This window comes from Pyrgilauda ruficollis, unplaced genomic scaffold (assembly GCF_017590135.1).
Source record: "Pyrgilauda ruficollis isolate IOZ18807 unplaced genomic scaffold, ASM1759013v1 scaffold18, whole genome shotgun sequence".
NCBI classification, from domain to species: Eukaryota; Metazoa; Chordata; class Aves; order Passeriformes; family Passeridae; genus Pyrgilauda; species Pyrgilauda ruficollis.
Window position 1 is genome coordinate 10,614,711 of NW_024516984.1, and position 24,157 is coordinate 10,638,867.

The following is a 24,157-nucleotide window of genomic DNA, read 5'->3' on the forward strand; positions in this document are numbered from 1 at the left end:
TAATCAAATACAGCTTAGGAAAGAGATCTCAGCAACACAGAGTTCTGTATAAGAATGATAAACCTACAGAGATTCTAATTTCTGAGCATGATAATGATACTGAACAAATAATGAACCCTCATTTTACTTGCAGCTAAAATTTTAATTTCATTTTTATATCATTAGTCAATTTCTCTAAGCAAGATAATACCATCTATATAAGAGCTATACTTGCTATAATTACTCCTTCCTTTTCAAAATTATTCGTATTCTCATTCACAGTATGCATATCAAATTCTAGAGGTGAGTTGATGTTACAGTATTTAGAGTGAAACAAAGTGAGAAATATATGTTGATAAACAGTATATTTTTCTTTAGACCAGGAAGAATGGTGGCTCTATCACCTTGCTTTCCATGGTAGATATTTGGTTTGTTGTTGGAGACGTAATAACCAGTTATTTCTAGTTTTTGTAAGACAGGTAATCTAAAGTAAAGTTTTACATCTTTGGTTGTGATAGCCTATCCAGATTTGGGCAACCAAGATATAATAACTAATCTGTACTCGTAAGACTTTGTTTTACACATTCTGAGGCTAGTTACTCCTCCATCAGTAATGTCAGAATCATATTCTAATATTCTTCACAACCACTTCATACTTTACAAGCTTCCATATTTGATTCAGTTGAAAAACAAAAATATTATTAATAAAGTTACCTGTAAGAATCCCTGTTACTGATGGTATCATGACCAGAATCCTCTTGTTCATCACCTGTTACACTGAAACAGACTTTCTTCCCATTCCTTTCACCCTTTTCATTATCACTGTCTGCTGGTATTAAAGGTTCAGGTGTTTTACGTTCTGATTTGGGAGAATATGTTATTGAAGAAAGAAGGCTGTGAAACACACAAAAATAAAGGCAAATTCATGTTTTTCAAAAGTGAGCTAGCAACAGGATAACATTTCTCATCACCATCCTCCAATTATTATTCTGTAATATGTGAAGGGAATATCTTAATTCAGTCAATATGTATTTGAAACAAGGGTAGGAAGTGAAAGTGACACATTCTGTTTTTAAGAAAGTCTAACAGTGAAACCCATTAACCTTACCAAATACTTATTAGTGTATGAAACCAATGATTCCAGCTGGAGAAGAAATACAGCACATTCTTGGACACTTGGGGTCAAACTGCATATTAACATAACTATTTTTAAATATGAATCCTCCACTTCCTAGCACAAATCAAGAAAACAAATGGAAGTAACTGTATGTCTGTGAAAAGCATGTATTTTCACAATTACTACTGTACAAGACATGCCAGTGTGCACCACAAAGCATTCTACTAGGGCATTTTAATGATCTTTATTAACATCTCTGTGTACTTCGTGACATTCAAAGTGTCTAAGCCATCATCACTAGTAAAACTGATGATTAATATACAAGTGTCTGTGATGAGCACAAAAGTGACATCCAGCCAAGAAGAGAGAACAGTGCAGATTGCTACTTTTAGAACATGCAGAAATACTGGCAGTGAAAAATACATATTCTTGGATGATTAATTCATACTGAGATGCTCTAATTGACTTTCAAGATCAGAACAGCAACAATGGGCAATTGTCCTTTAATTCCTATTGCTCAAACACTCCATTAAAATTGCACTTTCAAATTAATATTTGGATTTCAAAAGCAGCATTTTTCTTGCAGAAACTACTTGCTAACTACCTGAAATCAGAGGACACCGAGCTAAACTTTTTTCCCCCTTGAATTGCTTAGAAATAGTAGCAGGGTTTTATTGAAGGAGCTGTCAGAATGGTCAACTGGCAAACTTTCTACCAAGTACATGGTAGGACTCAAAAGTAGGTTAGATCTTCTTACATTAAATTCTTGCTACTGATGGGAATAGACAGATTTTATCCCACATAGAGTTAAAGATACTGATCTGAACTGCAACTAGAATACAGAAAAATTATACTAAAGGTATAATTTCACTAGAATTTAAAGTCACCCCTCCACTAGACTGATATCTTTTGGGCTACATTATGCCTTAACACTTCATATCAGGAAGAATTCACAATTCCGTTCTTTCCAGTCATTGGCAAGCATAATTCCGTGAGTACGGGAAGAGAGATGGGACCCATATTTTACATCAGTGTTCAGTGTCAATCTCATGCTCCAGCACATGCATTTTTGAACTTGTCCTAAAATAAATCTGTTATGGAAGCAGAAACCCTTGGAAAATAGTTCTTTATACCTGTGAAACTTACTTTCTTAGTAAGAAATATCTAAGGGGTTCAAAAAAAGATTAGACAAATTCATGGCACAACTTTTTAACACTGCTCTTAAACCAAAAGATCCATTCCAAAAAGACCATCTAGTTCTGCCTGCTGAAAGATGAGATAAGGACAAAGATAAATCTATACTTTCGCTTGTTCTTATGTTCCCACTCTCATACACTTAAAAATAAAAGTTCATTCTAGTAACTTCTTGGGGATTTTGTTGGAGAAAATAATTTTGTTTGGAAGAAAATAATCAACAAAGATAAATCTATACTTTCGCTTGTTCTTATGTTCCCACTCTCATCCACTTAAAAATAAAAGTTCATTTTAGTAACTTCTTGGGGATTTTGTTGTTGCAAGAAAATAATCACGATTAAGAAACAAGTATAATGAACTGCAATTTCAGCTCCTGAAAGTATCTTCCCCGGAGTAATTATTTGTCAAGACACAGACAGACTATTATATCCCCTTCTTTTATGTGACTTTTAGTCACTGCTGCCAAGAGCTCAGTAAAAGACTGATTAAGGTAGCTGGATCTTTTCCTAAGGGGGCTTTTCCATTTCTTTTTCTAAGGAAATTTTTTTTGCTGAACCACGAACGAAAGATGGAACTTTGGATTACCAAGTTCTGGAGAAAGTAGTTACTGAAGTCACTGATGTGCTCTTAAAAATTCAGTCCAGGGAGTTTAAAATAAAAATTTGGATACATTCCCTCTCCAATAATCATGCTTTAACATACTCCTGTTTTTCTTCTTAAACACAACACATGCACAATACATTTTCTTCAGAGATGGGCCTACTCCAAACAAAATTACCTTAGATATCCAGCCCTCAAAGGAGAAACGCATGCGTGAATAGTAACTAACAGCTAGAGAGTCTCTATGAAGAACATTTCAATGAAACAAAGAAATTTAAATCTTAAAAAAAATCCTCATCAGTGGAAATTAGTCCTATGTGCAACCCAAGTCAACATAACCCTGACCAACAAAACCTGCTATGGTTAGTCAAAGAATTAAAAATGGCAGTAACAAAAAACCTTCTCTGCCTTTTCCTCACTCCACACAGGCTTAAAAAATGCTCAAGCCTCTTGTATGCTCCTGAAAGACAGCTTTCCAAAAAAGAGCTGGGATAGTAGGAGAGCATAAAAAACAACAGTGCATGAGAACCAAGACCCCAGCAGAGTCACCATATAGAAAACAATTCGAAAAAGGACTTTTTTCTGTGTAACACCTAGCAGCAACATGGGGTACTATTGGGATACCATTAAACTATTTGAATGTGAGCACAGTGGAGCCTGGAGAGGCTGTGGAAAGGGGATACATATTCTGTGTGTATTTCTCTCTCTCTCTGTCAGTACTACATCACTTATCCAACTAAAACTCATCAGCAAATCGTCTCCTAACTCCTATGCAGACAATAATTAGGACTACAAAATCTTCTCTTAAATGCTCCCTTGCCATAATCCACAGGCTCTCACAGACCTGCTTTTCAGATGAAACACTCATTTTTCAATTCAGTAACAGACAGCAGAGGTTGAGCAGATAATACTGCCCCAAGATTTTGTGAGCTGAAACACAGAGGTCAGTACTAGAGCAGAGACCTCTAGTAACATGCATGAGCAAGTTTTCCAGCAGTAAGTATAAAGAATACCAGACAGTCATTCAGTAGTCCAATTTTTCTGTCACACAATATCAATAGAAATCAAAAATGGTGATAGATACCATGTTCATATTATTCATCCTGGGAATATTAAAATAATGAGGATTGTTTAGGATAATAATCAACTCAATAAAAAAAGACATCAATTTTATTGTTACTATGCCACAACAGAAAAAATAAATTCTATTGTCTTTATAAAAAGCACAAAATCAAGCATTTCCTCTCAGCTATTTAAGTATGAAAATTTCTAATTAAAGCATGGCTGTTGGATTATCTATTGTGTCACTCTATCTTTTGTTTCTTCAGTCCTAAATCTCAAGAGTTAATTAGCATCTGTAACTGTATTCTAATATACCATGTACCTCAGAACTGCTCACTCTTCCCTGTTCAGCACTTTTAAGTAGGTCTCTTGGCTATCCTGTTTCCTCTTTAGAACTGCTTTCCTCTACAGTAATTACTCACTGGCAGCCCACTCAATGTCCATGAGGAATAAAGCATGAAAAGTCAAAGTCTCAGTCCTCCTATCAGCCAAAGGTAAAATTTGCTAAATACATCTGTGTACCTTATACAAGATCAGCTACAAGGTCAGTTACAGAAAATTCAGGAATGAAAAAAGTGAACCCTTGTATCTGTGTACAATTTTTCTCTGAGTGTGTGTATTTATATATACATTTATACAAAAGAAAGGCTCAGAATTTCCTGTGCTTTTGCATCACAACCTCAAGGGAGTGGAAAGGAAAGGTGTGGCATACTGGCAACTGAATTTCCTGAAGTATTGACTAAAATTCCATATATAATATTCTGACTTCCATGAGGAGGAGAGACAACACAGGCTTTACAGATAGTAATTTCTAAGTGCAACCAAGCACTGACAATATCATTAATTTATTTAATTTACTTCATCTTCAGCATGATAATTAGCAGAACTATGTAAAGGCACAGGAAACAACATTTTCTTAAAAATACTGAGTCAACTCTTGCTTTCATTCCCATTGCAGTATGTGATACATTACAATTACTTATAATAATTACAATTACTTACATAACTGTTACAATGAGAATACTATGAGAACAGTAAAAAAAAAAAAATCCCATCTTCAGTACACATGAAAAGACAAATCACACCGCAGTCTTCAAGATAACATGAGAAACAATGATACACCACTTATCTAAACTGGAGATCATGACAGATTGTATTTTAAGCTCAAAATATTTTGCTGGTTTTGTTTTCAAAATCAATTTCCGACATTTGCATTACATATGGAATCTTTCAAAACTTAAATATTTCTTATACTTCTTCATCCTTATCCCAAGTAAACAGCCCAGGAGTCAACTCACTTACTTTGCTAAAGAAAAAGCAAGTTATAAATCCTTGTCCTGAATTAGGACTAACTGTGATGAGCCTCTGAGTTTCCCACATTCAAGCCAAATGTCCTAATCACTCAAGGGTGGCTCTCCCTCAATCCACAGCTCTTCCTTAAGGTCAATTTGGTTTTGAAAAATTTCTAACAAATTAATGCTCTCCCTGTAGGTGAGTAATGTCTTACCCAAAAATTCATCTGTGGCAATACCTGAAGAGTTCAATAAAGGCCATTTTTATTCCCCTTTGTTTCCATTCTTAGTGACATTGTAGGTGACATGGTATGCCTCATATTTTCCTCACTTCAAATTAATTAACTTTGCCACGTTATAAAGAAAATCTACAAACTGGAAAAAACCTACAAACTGTGGGGAAAAAAGTCAGGCATGCTGTGAAAAAGATCAAAATACAACACTTCCTGCACTTAAATTTCTTACTTTACTTTGATTCTGTCAGAAGTCAGCATTGAATCCTGTGCTACATAGAAGCATTGCCCAGATTTATCATTATCTTCTATGGAAAAATTAAAGGCAAGTCCAAATGGTAACATTTACTTACTCATCTATTTGGCAGACACATGTTTCCACCTCTTTCAGTGCAGCTTGTAATTTGAATAACAATTTTTGATAGACATCTTGTGTTTCTAAGTCTTCTTCTTTTAAGAGGTACCTCAGACCATGGCCCTCTTGCTGGCCAAGAGACTGTCCTGAAGGGGCAGCCATAGTAGTAATGGTATGTTGGACATAAATCATGGGATTCAGTTTACCTGGGAATAATTCAGAGGAATTTCATCATTATCTTTTTTTCAACATACATTTTGAAGTTAGTAAAATAACTAACAGACACTGAAATATTTTTCTGTTTAAAATTCATGTACTTATTTAATTTTGCTTTTTATTTGCATTTCAAAGTCAAGCTATTTAGGATAAAGTTATTGTGAAATTTTGACTACCCATTATTATGCTGTAAAATAAAACTAAAAATCAAAAGGGTGATTTCAGAAAGACTTGTCCTCAATTTTAGTATTTGGGCTATAAACCTAAACTGATTACCTTTTAAGTCTCTATAGCAGAAGCACTGGACGTAGCTCTTTCAAGCTCAATTAACTTACCTTGATCAGAGTTTTTATTCTCCTTCTCATGGGAAGAATGTTTTCTGCTGTCTAACTGTACACCAAAGGCACTACCAAGGGAAGTTGAGGTCTTAGGGTAAGACACTTCCATCACATTGATATGGCAATTGGTTGGACAGAAATCACTGCTGTGAAGTGGTGAAATCTTTGACTTAGCTTGTTTGAAGGTAGGCCAAGCTCTGTTTTTTAATACTCTTGAAAACTAGAAGTAAGAAAGAAAACCAAATTTTGATTATGAGCTCTTCTTGTGTCCGCACATAGCTAACAATTCTTGTATACCTAACTAGAAAATAAAAGCTTAAAATATTTCAGTCATCCTTGACTTAAGGTGTCTTGACTCCATAATTTCCATTTTTCTCTAAAAGGGAAAGAAAAATATTTTTCATTTTACATTTTAAAGGGGTTGTTTTTTGAAGCAAATTATGTTTTAAGATGTACAAATACCTTTGTAACAGAGAGATAGAATTTATTTCCCATTAAACATAATAAAAATTAATTGTCTTTCTGGGGAGCAAGTCTGAAACTGCTGTACTGCTCATAACATTTATAAACATCTGCAGATGTTTTCAAGCCAGTATTTTCTAAAAATCCATGAAATTTTTGTCTGAAGCTATAATGAAGACAAAATCAGAAAGCATGAATTCTGGATTTCTTGATCGGGAAGGAGGAAGTCCTCTTTAATTATATCTTATCCTCCTGCATTAGGAGAAGCATTGCAGGGGTTGGAGGGAAGTGATCCTGTTCTTCTCCTCAGCACCAGTGAGGCCCCCCCTCGAGTCCTGGGTCCACTGGGCTTCACAGAAATAGACACTAGCATATTGGAGGTAGCCCAGTGGAGGTGAGCCCTCTGAGATGATTCAGGAACTGGAGCATCTCTCCTGTGAGGAAAGGCTGAGAGAGCTGGGACCCTCCAACCTGGAGAAGACAAAGCTCAGGGGAAAACACATCAATGTATATGAATGCCTGAAGGAATGGGGCAAAGAGGACAAAGCCAGGGTCTTTACAGTGCCAGTACCACAGGCAATGGGCTCAAACTTAAACACAGGAGGTTCCTCTGAATGTCAGGAAACACTTTTGCACTGTGAGGGTGATTGAGCACGGGCACAAGTTGCTCAGAGAGGTCAAATCTCCCTCCTCAAAGATGGTCCTGGGCAATCATCTCTAGGTGGCCCTGATTAAGCAGGGTTGGCTGGACAAGACCTGCAGAGGTACATTCCAACCTCAACCATTCTTCCTTTTTGAGTGACATTAGAAGCTGACGAGCACTAGTACATAAAAACTGCAAAAACCCCATTTTGCAGATTTTCTTAGCCCAACATCTCTTCTCCCCCTATATATCAGTTCAGCAATGAAGAATGTTTTTTATGGTCTAATTCTAACGCAGTGCTTAGCCACATCTCCTTGACTCTAACATCCTAAATTTTGTGCAGTGTCTTAAATAGGCTTAGAGTTATTTGGTTTTTAAGATGAGAAGATGCCAACCCAAAATGGTGAGGAGGGAACTGGACACTCAACAACTACATCTACGTCAGAATCAAGTCATCTGATCAAGCTCTTCAGCTGGAACAGAGATTTATTTGTCAGTCACAAGCAGGATTTTTGTTAATATGTGTCATTTTCAGTGTAGTTTGTTGTCAGGGAAGATTTTTTTCTGGAAAGATGTAATCAGTGTTTTGACCACGATATCTCTCCAGTCAAAGTATTACACAGACCTACTTCAGCTATGAACCCCAGCTCACATATAAGAATATTTTCAGTTAACTTGCAAAGTTTCTTCACTAATAAGTGTCAGTTAAAATTCAAATCAGTCAACTTTTACTAATGCTTCAGCTGAATTAAGACATATCCCTTCTGCAAAGTAAGATGTTTCTGTACTTGGACTTGAATTTCTGTTTAATTTGTTCATATTACTTCAGCCTGACGAACACTTGTTGGGATAATTACATTTAAATCTTTAGATCACAACAAGATCTGGAGGGTTACAAGAAATCCAATTATGGAGTTGTTCAAAGGCTGAAGAATGTACAAATTGTTAAGAAGGCTACTAAGGACATTCAATGATGAAAATGTTTCTGCAAGCAGTACATATTTCACATCTCAATCTCCCACACATCCTGCTCCAGAGAGACCAAATGCTGGCTATGATTTAATCAGGTCATAAGTCAGGACCAAAATTCTTTTCATATATGTGTTGAGAAACATCTGGGACTCATGGCACTGGAATTGAGGTCTATTAGGAGCAAAATGTTCTGACAATAATAATAGTAGGAACTGCAGAAATCCACAAGATTTTTATTTATAGAATTCGAACTTTCACAGTAAAACCAGGAGCCAAGCTGGGCTCAGGCACTCCGAAAGTCTCCTGTAACTATGGTTACCTTTACCTTGCCAAGAAAATGACACATCTATTCCTGAAATCCACTGCATTACTAATTGTCATTAAAAGCTATAACTGTGAAACTACTGATTTTTGAGCAGATGAGATTTAAAGTGCAGTCTGTATCAGGAATATCTGCTTCTAGACAGTGTAAGAACTATGAAAACTTCCCAGAGGCTGTTTGTTTCACATCCAGCAAGCACAACAAAATTTGATTTACTGTCTTGGCCTCCTCTATAGAGGCTATATATCACAGTCAAATTTTTCAGCTACAGAAAACATATAAATCACCTGCATGTTACTTGAACTGTAACAGTTAATATGAAAACTAATTAGCTTTGGTTTTTTTTAAATGATATTTTGAATTTTAACCAAATTGGAAACATGGAGGTTTGTAATTCAGGCAAACACTGGAGAGGTCAGATTTTTGCTGAAGCAAGATCAGGATTCTTTTGATGTCTCCATTTGCACAACTCAGTTTATTCCATTTCATTTTAGAGAGTACCTGGAGAAGTCTGACAAGCCGCTTTTTGGCCTTCGTCCTACTGACTACTGAGCTACAGGTATTCCTAACAGTTCTCCCTACTTTCCTTTGAAAACTGAAAAATCATTATCCAGTCTTTTAAATGCAGCTTCTGCAAATGTGTGAAACTTCTGTATTCACTTTCCTTTTCCTTTTTTTTTTTTCTTTTCAAATTTTTATGTATAAACCCTCAGAACAGACCAGTTTCTAAACATCACAACTCAGATCCCCAAATGAGGTAAGACAGGGCAGACCCACGTTTTGCAGACATTTTGAGCCTACTTCAAAGTAATTCACCTCCCCACAATTAGGTTCCATGAGAGAGGAACTAGGGGTCTGGATGAGAAAATGAGTTTGCATTAACAAAATGGCAAATGGTTAATTCATTTATTCCCTGCTTGGTTAAACAACTATAGAGAAATGCACCAACAGCAACTAGAGGTCAGAGTCTGGGCTATTTATTCATTTATACACATATCATTAATTAAGATCTCAAGCATATGAAAGTCAGTGCCTTCTCCACTTTTCCATGCTATTATGTTTTATTAAACCAAGTGAAGCTAATAAATTACAGAGATGCTACTATTAACAGATGTGTTAGGGTCTAAAAGTTGAATAAAAGGGTTAAAATTTGGTATTTGACTTGCACTGGAAAGAAAAAAAAACTAATTCTGTTGTTATTGCTACATTTTTGGTTAACATCTGCAAATTCACTAGAGTATTGGTTTAAGGCATTTACAAGAATGACGGCCCTTTTGCGGAAATATGCAGTTGATTGTCTCTACGACTGAACACAGCAAACAAGAAAGAATACAAACTACCCAAAGTCTAAAAAAGGGATAAGAAAGAGAATGGCTTGAAAACAATTGATGCAATCACTCCATTTAGGCATTCATGCTTCAAAATAGCTAAACTTTCAGCCACATTTTGTCACTGCCGTAGAGACTCTGAAGAGCTATCCAAACTGTACCACATTCCCCTGTTTCTTCCTTAAAAGACAAATATAATCAAGCTTAGGACATGCAGGTCATACCTTTTTATAGCTAGAGATTCTTCTGTAGATATGCTCAATTTTCTCACTGCAAATGACACTGAATTTACTTTGAAGTTCAGTGGGGATCACGTCATTTAAGGAATTGAGGCTGTTGCAATTCTGCACAAAATGTTCATCGCTTTTTGCCAGTGCTTCAAGAATCTAAGATAATAAAAACAAGAAAAGTATATTATGAAATTAAGTTGACTAAAATTTCCCCTTATTGATCATCTCTTATAACTAAAGCTGAAAAGCCTGCTAACATTACAGAAAATGGTGCACAACAACAATTAATGAAGCTTGGAACGCAAAGGGGTTTTCTCAAATCTATTCCCTGCTAAATTATACCCATAAGTATTTTTGCTTGGCTTCTCATGACATTGTCTGATAATGGATTTACTACTAATTTCCTACTAATGCAACCACTATGGCTCCTCTGAAATACATTATCTGCTGTATTTACTTGATCAGCACATATTATGCAGAGCTGCTGAATTAATTCATTCATTACTTCTAGAAAACCTTCGGTTTGGCACAATACTAACACACTGAAAAAGCATAAAAGAAAACTGAGTGCTATCCTCTTGTATATTCTGCATAAAAAGGCTAGGAAATAGGGCACAGTATAAGCTGTACTGCCCAGCAAAGACTGAAGCTATAATGGTGAGAGAAAACTAATTAAAAGGCATGTTGAGGAGATGAGGGGAGTATATAGCCTTTATAGATATTTCAGTAGATCTTGGTATTTCTTTCAAGTTTTATTTGATAATTAAGAAATAAGGGAGAGGGGCAGGAGGAATGGAAGACTCCTAAGCTCTTTTAACATTTTTTTAGATTTAAAGGCTCAATTTATAGTGATAACATAACTCTTTTTGCCTCCTGAGTGCACAATTATTCCCGAAAACATCAGAGAGATAAAGGTGACCAATTATAAGGTATCAAGTGAAAGACATATAATCATAAGAGTAGAAAAACCCACAAGTTTCTCCACTGGTATTAACCACAACAAGCATTAACATACAAAAAATGCTTCATACCTTTGCAGTCAAACTGAAAAATCCCTTTGGTTCAATCATTTTTTCTAAGACATGGCACTTTATTCCAGCTGTGCTATCATACTCATAAACCACTCCATACTCCAGATGAACATTGTCAACAGTCAGACTCACATGATCTTTCTTCCCATCAATTATTGCCATAGTGTTAAATTTGTCAATTACCTCTAGAATAAGTAAAGTAACACAAATCAGTTCACAAGCCCTGGCCATTAAAAGAACTATAAACGACACAGGCAAACATTCTAGAAAGGGGTATGTTCTGATCATTCTATTTAAAAACATTTATTAAAAAACCTGGCTGAAAAATATAAAAATCAGAACACCAGTAGATTTGTAGATGTTAAAATACTGGACTGCAAAACAGGCAGCACTCTTTCTTTACAAACTGTTATTTAAGGGAACTAATTCCATTTATAATCCAGAGACATTAGGAAGGACTCAAAAAAGGGAAAACTGTGAATTTCTAAATAAAGTAGAAGAATATCACTATGAAAACTGTCAACATTCAGAAATGAAACTACAATAACTGCATTTATGAATACACAGTTCACATATTAACTGTCTCTTTAATTACAAGTTGCAGATGAATGCAGTTTTATCTAAATGTTAATTGTCTGAAAATAATCTGAAAGATAGCAGTTTTTTTTATTTCCCATGCAGTAATGACTAATGTATCTAGTTTGCCATAAATGATTACTAGTGGTAAAAATAAATCAGCTAATGCCTAGGTTTATGCTTCTTACAAATGAAAATAAACAGATTTTCCCCAAAGTGTTAGTGGAAATATTTTCTTTAAATGAGAAAGATAGTAGCTTTTAAAGAATAGCATGTTAAATTTGTATGCTTAAAATACATAAGAAAACAAATCCTTATGTAAATCATATCTTAGGATCTGCTCAAAATTTTCTCTCTGCAAATAAACCCACTGCCTAAATTTTCCTTGTATTATAACAGCATTCTCAGCAACAAGATCAAGCAAACATCACATACCTTCCACTTTGCAGTCAAAGGCATCACCTCCATCATCTCCAGAGGGTTTGGTGTTTGCTTTCTGAAGATCTTCCTGTGCACTTTCAATGCTGTTGTAAACCCACTGTATAGAATCTTGCTAGAAAAACAACAAAAAATAGGTAGAAAAAGCTTTGCAAATGCAACTGATAGCAACTATTTCACTACTTTTAAGGCATAAGTTAAAAAAAATCCAGAGAATTTTGGCAAGTTATTTTTTATTACAGCATATATTGTCATGAGACAGTATGAAGTCTGTGACAGCATGACATCCATAATTTTTATGTCTCTGCCAAAAAAAATTTAAGATAGCTCAAATCAAATTGCAGATTGAAAAATACTTTTCTCCAAGAAATCATGGTGAAAAAACAATTTTTGCTTTGCTAAATCTGCTGTGCATCCACAAACCTGGTAGCAAAAGTTATGGAGTATCAACCAAGACAGAGAATGCCCAGCTAATCCATCACCATCTGCCACTGGCATAAGGAACCTATACTACAGCCTTCATTACTTATATTTGCCTTGACTACAAATATATTACTAGTGTAGTAATAAATGTTTTCATTATTATATTTTATTTTATTATTATATATTGCAATGCCAATCTCTAATAGGAAATACTCACTACTTAACTTGGAAGTCCCTTTTCCAAAAGTTAACAACCAATCTAATGCAATATGACTTGGAGCAATGTCCTTCAAAATCATTACAGGAGAACCAACTAAGCATAAGTCTGTCACATCATGATTAGTATCACTGCAAAGGAATTGTAATTCCAAGAAGTAAAATCTGGTCTCAATTTTCTTTATTCAGACAAGACAGAAGGAAGATAAACATTGTCCAACAGGAACTGCACAGTTATTGACCAAAGGAATCTAAACGGAAGCTTCATGCTGCAGGAGATTAGGAAGACTTTTTACCCTGAGAAGTAAAAGATGCAAGAAACAAAAAAAGATTCCCTTTCAATTATGCAACTGGGAACCACAGGAGAGACTGCAATATTCTGGGTAATTAAGTGATAGGCTGTGTGCACTGTACTTACAAAATAGGAGAAATCCAGTCATTTTCCAAATAATAACAAAATACCCCACCAAATTTCTGAATAGGAAATTAAATTTTAGTTGTCTTTTTACCAGAGGGAATACTACCATTTACTTCAGTCTAGACAATTTTCCCATAGTTTTTGGTAATACTGCATCCTAAATGAAGTTTTTATTTTCTTGCCTGTCTAAGGAACTTCAGTTACCTGTGATTTGCTGAATTATGATCAGCTACTTTTTAAAACTGAAATAAATACTATGTATAGGAAAAAAATTCAAGTTATTATACAAGTCGATTAAAAAACCCAAAGTAATTTTTTAATGTCAAGGCATTCACACCAGTCAACATTAATCAACTGTCTTTGGATGTCACTAATATCCACAGGAAGTCTACAGTTTTACACAGCGAGAACAAAACTGCTATAATGAATTTAATGTATCTTTTATTCTAGCCAGCTTTGCTACCAGTGAACAGGACATTTTCTCTTTAATAGAGTGCACCTTCCTTTAAAGAATAGGGCAGTTTGACCTCGAAATGCCACGTAACTATTTCAATTCTGTATTATCATTTAAACACAAACATCCCAAGAACATTTTCACAAAAACTGTATTTATGTGACCCAGTTATAACTATATAATTCTTATAACTCTGCGGTAGGTGTGGGAGAAGGATTCAACTCTTAGTTTTAATTAGATTTTTCTCCTCAGTAAACACGTACTTGAAGAATTTGTGAAGTTAATTAATAATATTGGTTCACAGTTTACGAAAAAATTGCAGACAATTGGAAAATCACATTATAGAATCCAGCTTGGTTTGGTTTTCTTCCTAAATTTGTGTCTTGGAAGCCTGAGATTTTCTCCTTAAATAACACAACAAATATAACAAAATTTGCATGCATTTAAAAAAAGGAAATTTTGAGTCCTTTAATATATACTTATTCTCAAGACCGGAATGCAATGGGAATTCTTCTATGGGTGGAATATATGCACTCTGCTCTCTGTGTACTGAAGTGTAACAAAATTCTGGAAGATCAGTTTTATGAATTTCATTCTCCTGCTGCTGAGCAGGCAGAAAGGTGTGTGATTCCCTCTCCATCAAGATGAGAATATACCTCAAAATTCTTTCTGCATAGGACTGCAGAAATGCTTGAAATAGCCCTTTTAAAACACCATTTAAAAATTATCTATGATATTTATTTCAGTGCAGCAACTAAGCAGATTTTGAACATCACCACTGAGCAATCTTCAGCTTTTACACTTCAATTGGCTTTCCTTCAGTTTTATTCACCACTTCTTTCCTCTCACCCCACTCAAACACAGTAGACTTGTGCATAGAGATTAACACCACACTGTTTACTTTGACAAAAATAGAAATCTAGAAGAAAATGTGCAAGGGCACCAAATGAGACATACCTGCATTGGCCGCCTGTACTTCCTGCAGGCTGTGACATGAGCAATAACACTTGCATGAGTCTCTTTGCTGACATTAATTCCATTCACTTTGATTATGCACTGGCCAGGGTGGAGACCTGCTGCAGCTGCCACTGTTCCTATTCATAAAAACCCACACTGTTAGCAAACTTCTTTTTCTAAACTTCTCCTTTCAAGCTTACAGTCCAAAAAACCTCTTTTTTTTAAAAATCAGAACCTGGTCTGACTGATCCTTACATACTTCCCTTGACCACAGAGTACTTCTGTAGACCAGCTGGATGCCAAGAAAATGGAGTTTGCCAGCAGATGTTTCCATAAAAGAGACCAGACAATTTCCTAAAGGCTGCTTTACAAAACAACAAACATTGACTAGCAATATGAAAATGTGGAAAATTCACCTCAAAAAAAAAGGACTTTAAAAGGATAAAATGGCTCTAGCTTGAAAGTCACTAGTTACAACTTAACCTACTTTTCTATGACCCAAGCTTATGAGCCTTTTGTTTAATTCAGGTGTTTCAATTTTACATACAAAACAGAAGTTTAATTCAGGTGTTTCAATTTTACATACAAAACAGAAGTTTTCTGGCAATACATAAAGTATAAGAGCATATTAGAGTAGCATGTTAATCGTTAAGTGAAATATATAAATTCCAAAGACATTTCCAAAGATGTTGCTCTTTTTTCATCTTCCTTACCAACATTTATAATTATATAATTATAGCAGAGGGCCTTAGAGCTTTTAATCAAAATCTCAAAGATAATTAAGTAGAATATTTGAAATTAAATTACAGAGGGTGGGACAGGTGGACACACACAACATGACACCAAAACAAAACATTCTCTTTAAGCTACATAAAATATTTGGTTCAGTGACTTATTTTCACAACTGAATAACCACATTGGGAAAATCTAGTGACTGAATAGGCACTACAAAAAGAGCAGTTGTCTCCAGGTCTTTTCAGTGTGATTCAAACTCACTCCTGAAAAACAGCCTGCTGGAGTACAACCTTAGCTCCAGCTACCTGAACATTCGCCTCCAAATGTCTCTTGATACTGCCACAGAGGTGCCAAGGAAGTAAAAATCTACTGCCTAGAGACTGCCAGACTGGGTTGCAGAAGCTAGGGGCTGTGAAAGAACAGGCTAGACTGAATTTGCAGGGCTGACAAATAGAAAGCTTGTCTCGACTTCATGACTTGCCAGTTGAGCACATCTGACTAGGAAATAACTTGCAGAATATACATGAGCTTCCCTCATTTTAGGAATTATCACTATTAGATTAAAGCTGCGTTTAAAATCTAATATAAAAGAAAGTCATTGGAAATTACACAATTACCAGCTATCACAATCTCTCCTCCCCCCAAAATGACTTAAAAATAAACATATAAATAGATCTTATTTAATATCTATCTCAAAAAAAACCACCAAACAACAAAAACAACAAATCACTCTTCAGAAAACCCCAAGGTCCCAATTCAGCAAAGTATTTAAGCACACGCTTAAAATCTTCCAGGTTTAGCAAATCACACAAGCAAGCACTTGCATATTGTTGAGGCTAATCAGAATAAAGTATGTGCCTAATGAATAATGATAGGCAGTTGAATTGAGATCCAGGTGCAGAAGTAATTAACACATCAGCTACTAAGTCTGTAGTTTATTAGTCCTTCTTTTGAAAATCTAATTTCTGGCACCACAGCCTAGAAAAAATGTCATCAAACTCTGTTCAAATCTGGCTTTTGCAGATCAGTTTTGCATATCAGTTCACTTTTCATGCCTCAGTTACAAAAGCAGGAGGGGGGAACGAGACACAACTGTCCCACAATAACTGAAAATACATTAGTTTGCTCTACCATAAGCAACATGAGGCAGCAAGAAATAATGCTTCAACTTATTTTAGTACAAGTGCACTGCTCAAAAACAGTGAGTTAGGACAGCAAGCATCTGAAAATCACATCCCAAAAGAATATTTATGTGAACCATCTGCAATTACTAAGACAAAGCTACTAACACTCTTGAAAAGATTTGTAAAAAGCACATTTCTTTGTAAAATGTTTTCAGAACATTGCAGAACCACACAGCCACCGAACAAATTAACACACAGGTTCCCAACATGCAGTTGTATTGCATCCTTCACCTACTCCTTATTCTGTAAAGAATGCACAGCTTTAACTTAACTTTCCTACATTGGTATAACTACACTTAAAAAAACCAGTTGGAAGATGTATCCGAGCTTACAGAGTATAAGTACATAAAACAATTATAATTGAGTTTATTTAATATTATTTATTACTTTGGGAAAAACAAAAATTTAAGATGGATTACTGGACTGAATTTTGACTCATCTCAACCAAATCATTTAGATATTAAACAAATATTTACCACAGCTCTTATGGCTTACCTCTCCCAACAGCATGGACAACAGATGGGCCAAAACCCCGGATTTGGAATCCAAGTCCATCTGCAGAGTCAGGAATCTTCACTGTCCTGACACAAACAAAGATTTAACATGAATGTAGCAAAAGGTAGCGTTTTGTTATTCACCAGCATGTAGGTTACAAGGCTGTAAAACTCCACACTTTTATTCAAATCAGTTTTCAGATTTTGCAGTATTCATATTCCAAATACTGTGCACCACCAACATCAGAAATAAGAGCAAGCTGAAACAGCACAAACAATCTATTTCACAGGGAAAATCAATATGCTGATTAAAATCAAAACACCACCATTGCTTTAAAATTCCTCCCAAACAGACTGATCTTTAGGTAAGCTGCCGTAGCACAGCAACACTGAAAGCCCTGGGAAGGGCAGTCTCTCCCAGCCAAGAGGACAGAACCTGGGGACCAGAGATCACAGCAGGTCTGATCAGAAAAGCGGCAGAAAACTGCAGAACTCAGATACATATTACATTTTAACAGAATCACAGAATGCGCTGAGTTAGAAGGGACCCACAAGGGACCCCCAACTCCCGGCCTTGCACAGACCCCCAAGAGTCACACCATGTGCCTGAGAGCACTGTCCAAGCACTTCTTGAACTCTGTCAGGCTGGGGCTGTGACCACTTCTCTGGGGAGCTGATCCAGTGCCCAACACACCCTCTGGGTGAAGAACATTTTTATAATATCCAACATGAACTCCCCTGACAGAATTACAGGCCTTTCCCTCGGGTCCTGTCACTGGTCACCAGAGAGAAAAGATCAGTGTTTACCCCTCCTTTTCAGCTCCCAAGGAAATTGCAGACTGCAGTGAGGTATCCTGTCATAAAAGGCAATTTTGTTTGATAAGCAGGACTTTCCTCTCATGAAGCCATGCTGACTGTGACCAATGCCTGTGCTGTCTCTCAGGTGTTTTTCAATACCTCCCAGAATAATCTTCTCCATAACTTTACCAGACACAGCAGTGAGACTGACAGGCCTGTAGTTTCTCAGGTCCTCTTTCTTTTCCTTCTTGAAAATTGGGATGTTTGCCAGCTTCCAGTCAGCTAGGACCTCTTCAGATTCCCAAGACAACTCAAAAATCATCAAGAGAGGCTTTACAATGACATCAGCTAGCCCTTTGAGGATTCTTGGACAACCCTCATCAGGCCCCATAGATTTGTAGAGTTCCAACTGAAGCACCAGATCTCTCACAATTTCAGGGTTGGCTAGGTGTAGTTCATTCTCACAGTCATAGTCCTCCAGCTCAGGGCACTGAGACCCCCTTTGGACCACCACCCATGTCAAAGATGGAGATGAAGAATAAATTAAACACCTCTGCATTGCCACTGTCCTCTTCTGTGAGGTGACCATCCTGTAACAGGTCAATATTATTTTTATATGACCTATTGCCATTAATATACTTGAAAAACTCTTTATTGTCCCCCACATTTCTGGCCAGCTTCAACTTCAGTTGACCTTTGGCCACATGAATTCTCTCCCAGCAGTAGTGAGCAGCATCTCTGCACTCTTCCCAGATCCCTTGGCCTTGCTTCCATTGGGCATACACTTTCCTTTTTAGCTTTATTTCCAGAGAATATTCCTGTTCAACCAAGCTGGCCTTCTGCCTCACCTGCTTGACTTCTCAGTTTGGGAGCTGCCTGCTCCTGTGCCCTTAGGAGGTGATGTTTAAATAGTGACCAACAACTGCAAAGACATTTTCACTCTGAAATAATGACTCCCGTCAGGTGTTAGTAGACAAGGTGTTGAGTAGATCATCCTGTAGTCAAACAAACCCAAAATTTTTCTGCTGACACCAACTTTGGAGCCATGTATTGACCTAATGGATCTGCCTAATCCTATTGATATTATTCCTTGTTACTGGAAAAATCAACAAAATCAACTACCATACCTGATCCCTCTACCAATCGTCTCAGGGCACTGTAGTCTTTTTTGATTGCCTTCAGACTTCCCTGTTTTATTTCATCACTGCCAGTTTGAACAATCATTAGCAGAGAGTAATCAGAGGGCCTTACTAGACTGGATTGTTTTCCAGTAATATCCTTTATCCGAGCCCTAGGAGACAGCGGACTTCCCTGTGAGTTGGGTCAGGTCTGCATATCAGCCCCTCCACTCCCCTTGGAAGGGAGTCTCCTATCACAACTATCCTTCTTTTCCTGTTAGCAGAGGAGGTCTTGATGCAGGGTGCAGGTGGTGTCATTTCAGGAGGCCCCACCATCCCAGAAGGATCTTGCCCCACCTCATCAGTTGTTTGGCCTTCTAGGTCCAGAGCCCCAGACCTGTTGTAAAAGGTACCAGTCCTACTTGTCAAATTCAGAGGAAGAGGAACCTTCTTGCTGGTACGTGCTGTGATGCACCTCCAGCCTTCATCTTTATCAGACCCCTGGCTAACAGTCCTTTGACTAATTACCCTAATTACCCTGCAGGGCTCCGAGTCCTTCTGTTCTTCACCACAATGGAGGTTCAAGACTCCGGGGAGTCTGAGACTGTAGCATTGCTGAAAATAATTGATCTCTCTTTTGCTCGTTCACTCACACACTGCACAGCCAGTTGACTTCTTCCTGTAGCTCCACCTGCAGCACAGCTCCTCAAACACAGCACACTTTCTGCAAAATAACTCTTTGCAGTCCTCAGCCTCGCAAAGAGGCATCAGGCACCCCCAGCAGCCTGTGCCTCTCCTTGCTGAGTTTTCTCGAAATAATGTTTCATTGCAGTTTTTCTGAGCAGCTACAGAAAGTAGCTACTGAGTTTTGTAAAGTAAGAATCATCCACTGCTGTTGGTATGACTTGTAAGCACATTGTGCTGCGCTCCTGCTTGGTCTAAGAATAAGAGTAATTAAACCTACCAACAAAACCATGACTCTGACAATCAAAATTCACATCTACTCCTTCAAATTAAGCCCTGAACTCACCCAAAGTAAACTAGCATATCCTCGTGATATCAGCTCAGGGTCTACAAAAAGCAACACAGCTGCATTAGCCCTTATCAGATCTAGTTAGGTCATGCATAACAGTGCACTGATTTAACTTTACAGCCTTTCCATCCAGAGTCAGCTCTGTTATTATTTCAGAGATCTTTGCCCCAAGCTCCATTTCCCATTGCAAAAGCAAACAAATTCAAATTGATACTGAAAAGTGATTTTAAAATGCATTTGGACTGTAGTAAACTTGATTTACAGGCAGTTTTGAATAAGAGAATTGCATCATTTCTCGCACTTTTTTTTAATAGTATACATTGTATATAATGTACATTTGGAGATGATCATCATCAGAGGTGAGATCTAAACTTCACTGAAATTTATTTCTTTTTAAATGTACTCATATATTAACTATTGATACCATCTATTTGATTGCATTCTGAAACTGCTTTAAGAACATGAAAATAACTATGAAAGACCATCACTGGCAGTTTAGGCTAAGAATTCAGGAGAGAACTGTCTTCTGTGAACTTCAGTTGTGCTAGCAGCAGCTGCTGACAAAAAGCAGTGAACACTGAGAAACAAATTTGACTTCTGTGAACTCCACATTCACTAGACCATCTCTCTCAACCTTAAAATTCACCCACAAGTTGAGTCAGAAATTAAACCAAGATTTGCATTAAAGAAAGGCCAAGATATGCCTGTTATGTTTTCTACAATTCGGTGGTCTGGGGATTTTTTAATTGTTATTTTTGTTTGGGGGTGGGAACAGGTGTTGCAGTATCAGTCCAGATAAGCATCTTTATGCCTTATTTATTTTTCTTAGCTCTTTTTCCTGTTCTGGGTGCCATTTGACTTCTCAAGACACCTTTGCTTACTAAGAGGAGAAATATATCTTCCATCTGCCACTTAACCAGAGCCATTTCTGAGTAAGGCACACTGTATGCTGTGTGGTAACAGAGAATGGCACCTCTTTATGACGCAAATTTTGAATAAAAATTTACTTCTGACAAGTTTTTCTTAGTAGTCTTCTTCTTTATTATATATAACCTAGCAAAAACTGCATTAACCTGACTAATACACTTATGCTCATTTACATATTTACTGAACCCACCTGTTAGGCCCTTTTACATAACAAAACTTGTGTTTAGGTAGGAATGGGCAAACCTGTGTAAAGAAATGCATCTGTTTGATAAAGATGAGGATTTATGATGTTTAAGATGATGTTTATTTCCTCCTGCTGTTTACACAAGCTGAAGGGGCCCATGAGACCACAGAATCTGACAATGACAAACCAGCAACTAATCCCCAGACACAGGAATTTGTTTAATACACACAGCGAGAGATAAGTGATCAAAACTGACCATACAGTCAATGAAATTTCATTTAAATTACCTGCATGTATTTACACTGGCAGAGCTGAAGATCTAAAGCACTTGTGATTCTTTTGCTGACTCACAAATAGGATAAAACAAAATCAAGGCAAATCAAATTGACTGACTTTGCAAATTCAGATCAGATACAGCATTGAAAAACCCTTTACAGTAGTGCTCTCCAAAGTACCACTGGTCTGAAAATCCACTTCAATTGTTGTTTGTAAAATTTCCCAAAAGAATGATAACTTACTCTCGAGGTTTGGTGCTCACAAGAACCCGCAGGGGCTTTCTGCTGTTTAAACAGGCTTTCAGGAAGCAATCCACTTCACTGAAGGGTCGCAGAAAAACCAGGTCACCATTAATGGCAAAGATTTTCTTCCCAACTTCCAAGCCTGCCATCTAGGAAATAACAACAGTTGTGTACATGTTTGCTTTTTATAACCACTAACATTATGTTTTCTTCTGCTGGCATGCAACCCCAATAGAAAAAATGACATTCACATTTTCTTTACAGTCTTTATGACTCCTTCACATACCATGCATAGGGGATTTACACCACAAAATGTTTGTAAAACTGGTTAAATTCATGTGAAGGGTAAGCACTCATTCTGAAGAGAGCTAAATACAAGACCTAGTATTAATCAAGAGTTTGTGACAGTATCACAATACCAGTTCATTTTTTAGCAATTAACACAACAGCTTTGATTGAGCCATTTATTTTATGACTGTACTTAATTTTTCATCCACCATTTTCCAAAGGAACTAAAGTTTCTTTTCATAAATAAAGACTCAATTAATATTTTAGTAAGTGAATACTTGCTGAGTTCCATAACAAAGAGTTTTTAAACTTTGGTCTAACAGGAAAAGTACCATTGCAACAGAACTACAGGAGTACAAAGAGTGGCTCAGGGTATGGGCAAAGCCCTAGTGCCACCTGAGAATATGGCAGAACCTGACTGCTAGAAATCACCTCATTTAGCTCTGTGGCTGAATTATATTATTCATTTATTCTGTCTATTTATAATTTAAATTTGTACTCCACCATGTGATTTAGAAAGCCTTGAAATCTAAGTCCAAGTTGTTCTCTCATGAAAGAGCATCACACTTTATCTTTATATATACAGGGACTCCCATGCTGCTCAGTAGAATATTAATTAATCCAAACAGAATCTAAAGCAATGCTACCAAACAGGAAGGCTGTAATTTATTCATTCAGAGTCTCAAATTCCAGATTTTATCAAAAGCTTGATATATCCTTTACTATGAAATATGTCAACTGCAACTCACAGACTAGCACTATACCCATTTCATATTCTACCAATAATGTTTATTTCAGTTATGATTAATGTCATCACTGGAATATTATAAAATGCATAAAAATAAAATCACAACCTTTATATCATCAATCAACATGACAATTTAGCTGAGCAGAAAATACGTGTCAAAATAATGGTCAAAACAGTATTTTAAATGAAACAAAAACTAAAAAGAAAACAAACAAAAAACCAAATCAAAAACAACAACACAATCAACCAAAAAAAAAAGAAGGGGGAAAAGGAAAAGATTCATAGGCACAGCTTTCTTGGTAAGTGTTCACTGTCACCTTCTACTACTATAGACTTTCCTACATGATGTACAAAACATACATCTGTGGTCAAGCAAATAAAACAGGAAAGATAATTTATAATATTCCATACCTCAGCATTGGATCCTTTCTCCACCACTTTAATAATTGGCACCTTATTTTTATCTTCTAAACCAAAACCATAGGTTCCTTCATTAGATTTGATCTGTAAAAAAAAAATTTTAAATGTTGTTCAGAAAGGCATTAATAAAAACTGAAGTTTGTCTTCATTCAGTAACAATAAATTGTTCTAATACATTGTCATTATGACCAATTTGTTTATTCATCAAAGCACAAAGTGATAGTGTTTCACTCACCAGTAATGACTTGGCTATGACATTTTCCACTACTTTCAGATCATGTTTCATGAGTCTGTGCTTCATATTTGATCCTTCCATTTCTTCATCCGCATAAAACCGGAACAGCAGTGGTTCATCTTTAAATTCACTTTTCTCTAACACTGTATGACAGAAACCCAGACACATTAATCTTTATTTTCTTTTGAACTTTTCAATATCATGTCTTTCATGAGCCATTAAATACTGAACATGCATACACATATTGAATGCTAGCAAAATATTTTTCTGTGTGTGAATCTAGGGAAATCTTTTAATATCAACAACAATTGTTATTTGGATTCATTACCAAGAGATAGGTATCACTAAGCTCATTTTTTCAACTACAACATCTGGGTTCCACCAAGCTGAGAAAGACGTATTAGCCTGAAATAGTTTTATTGAAAATACTAAGCACAAGGTTTCTTCCTAAAAGGGAATTCAAAACATTATTCTGAAAAGTTCTTCTGGACAGCTGCTGAAGATGCTCACCACCAAGTTCTGGCATTCTCCAGATAGTGAAGCATGCTGGGTTTAGAATTAGAAACAGGTTTGCTGGGGATGTGGAAGCAAGCAGAACAGCCAATGGATGCAGCTTGTG

At 36.5% G+C, this 24,157-nt stretch overlaps 1 protein-coding gene across 2 annotated transcripts in view; it reads right to left on the reverse strand.

The window, feature by feature from the left end:
• The window catches only part of PREX2 (phosphatidylinositol-3,4,5-trisphosphate dependent Rac exchange factor 2), a 171,664-nt gene that overhangs the window by 68,498 nt on the left and 79,009 nt on the right, over positions 1-24,157 (reverse strand). For both annotated transcript variants that reach the window (XM_041464435.1, XM_041464434.1), the window contains exons 17-27: positions 23,539-23,681; positions 23,295-23,387; positions 21,848-21,996; positions 17,271-17,356; positions 14,857-14,993; positions 12,386-12,503; positions 11,375-11,559; positions 10,338-10,499; positions 6,384-6,606; positions 5,831-6,038; positions 694-873 (exon numbers count right to left, since the gene is read on the reverse strand). In XM_041464435.1, the coding sequence (XP_041320369.1) occupies positions 694-873; positions 5,831-6,038; positions 6,384-6,606; positions 10,338-10,499; positions 11,375-11,559; positions 12,386-12,503; positions 14,857-14,993; positions 17,271-17,356; positions 21,848-21,996; positions 23,295-23,387; positions 23,539-23,681 (1,684 nt within the window). The remainder of the gene's footprint in view (positions 1-693; positions 874-5,830; positions 6,039-6,383; positions 6,607-10,337; positions 10,500-11,374; positions 11,560-12,385; positions 12,504-14,856; positions 14,994-17,270; positions 17,357-21,847; positions 21,997-23,294; positions 23,388-23,538; positions 23,682-24,157) is intronic.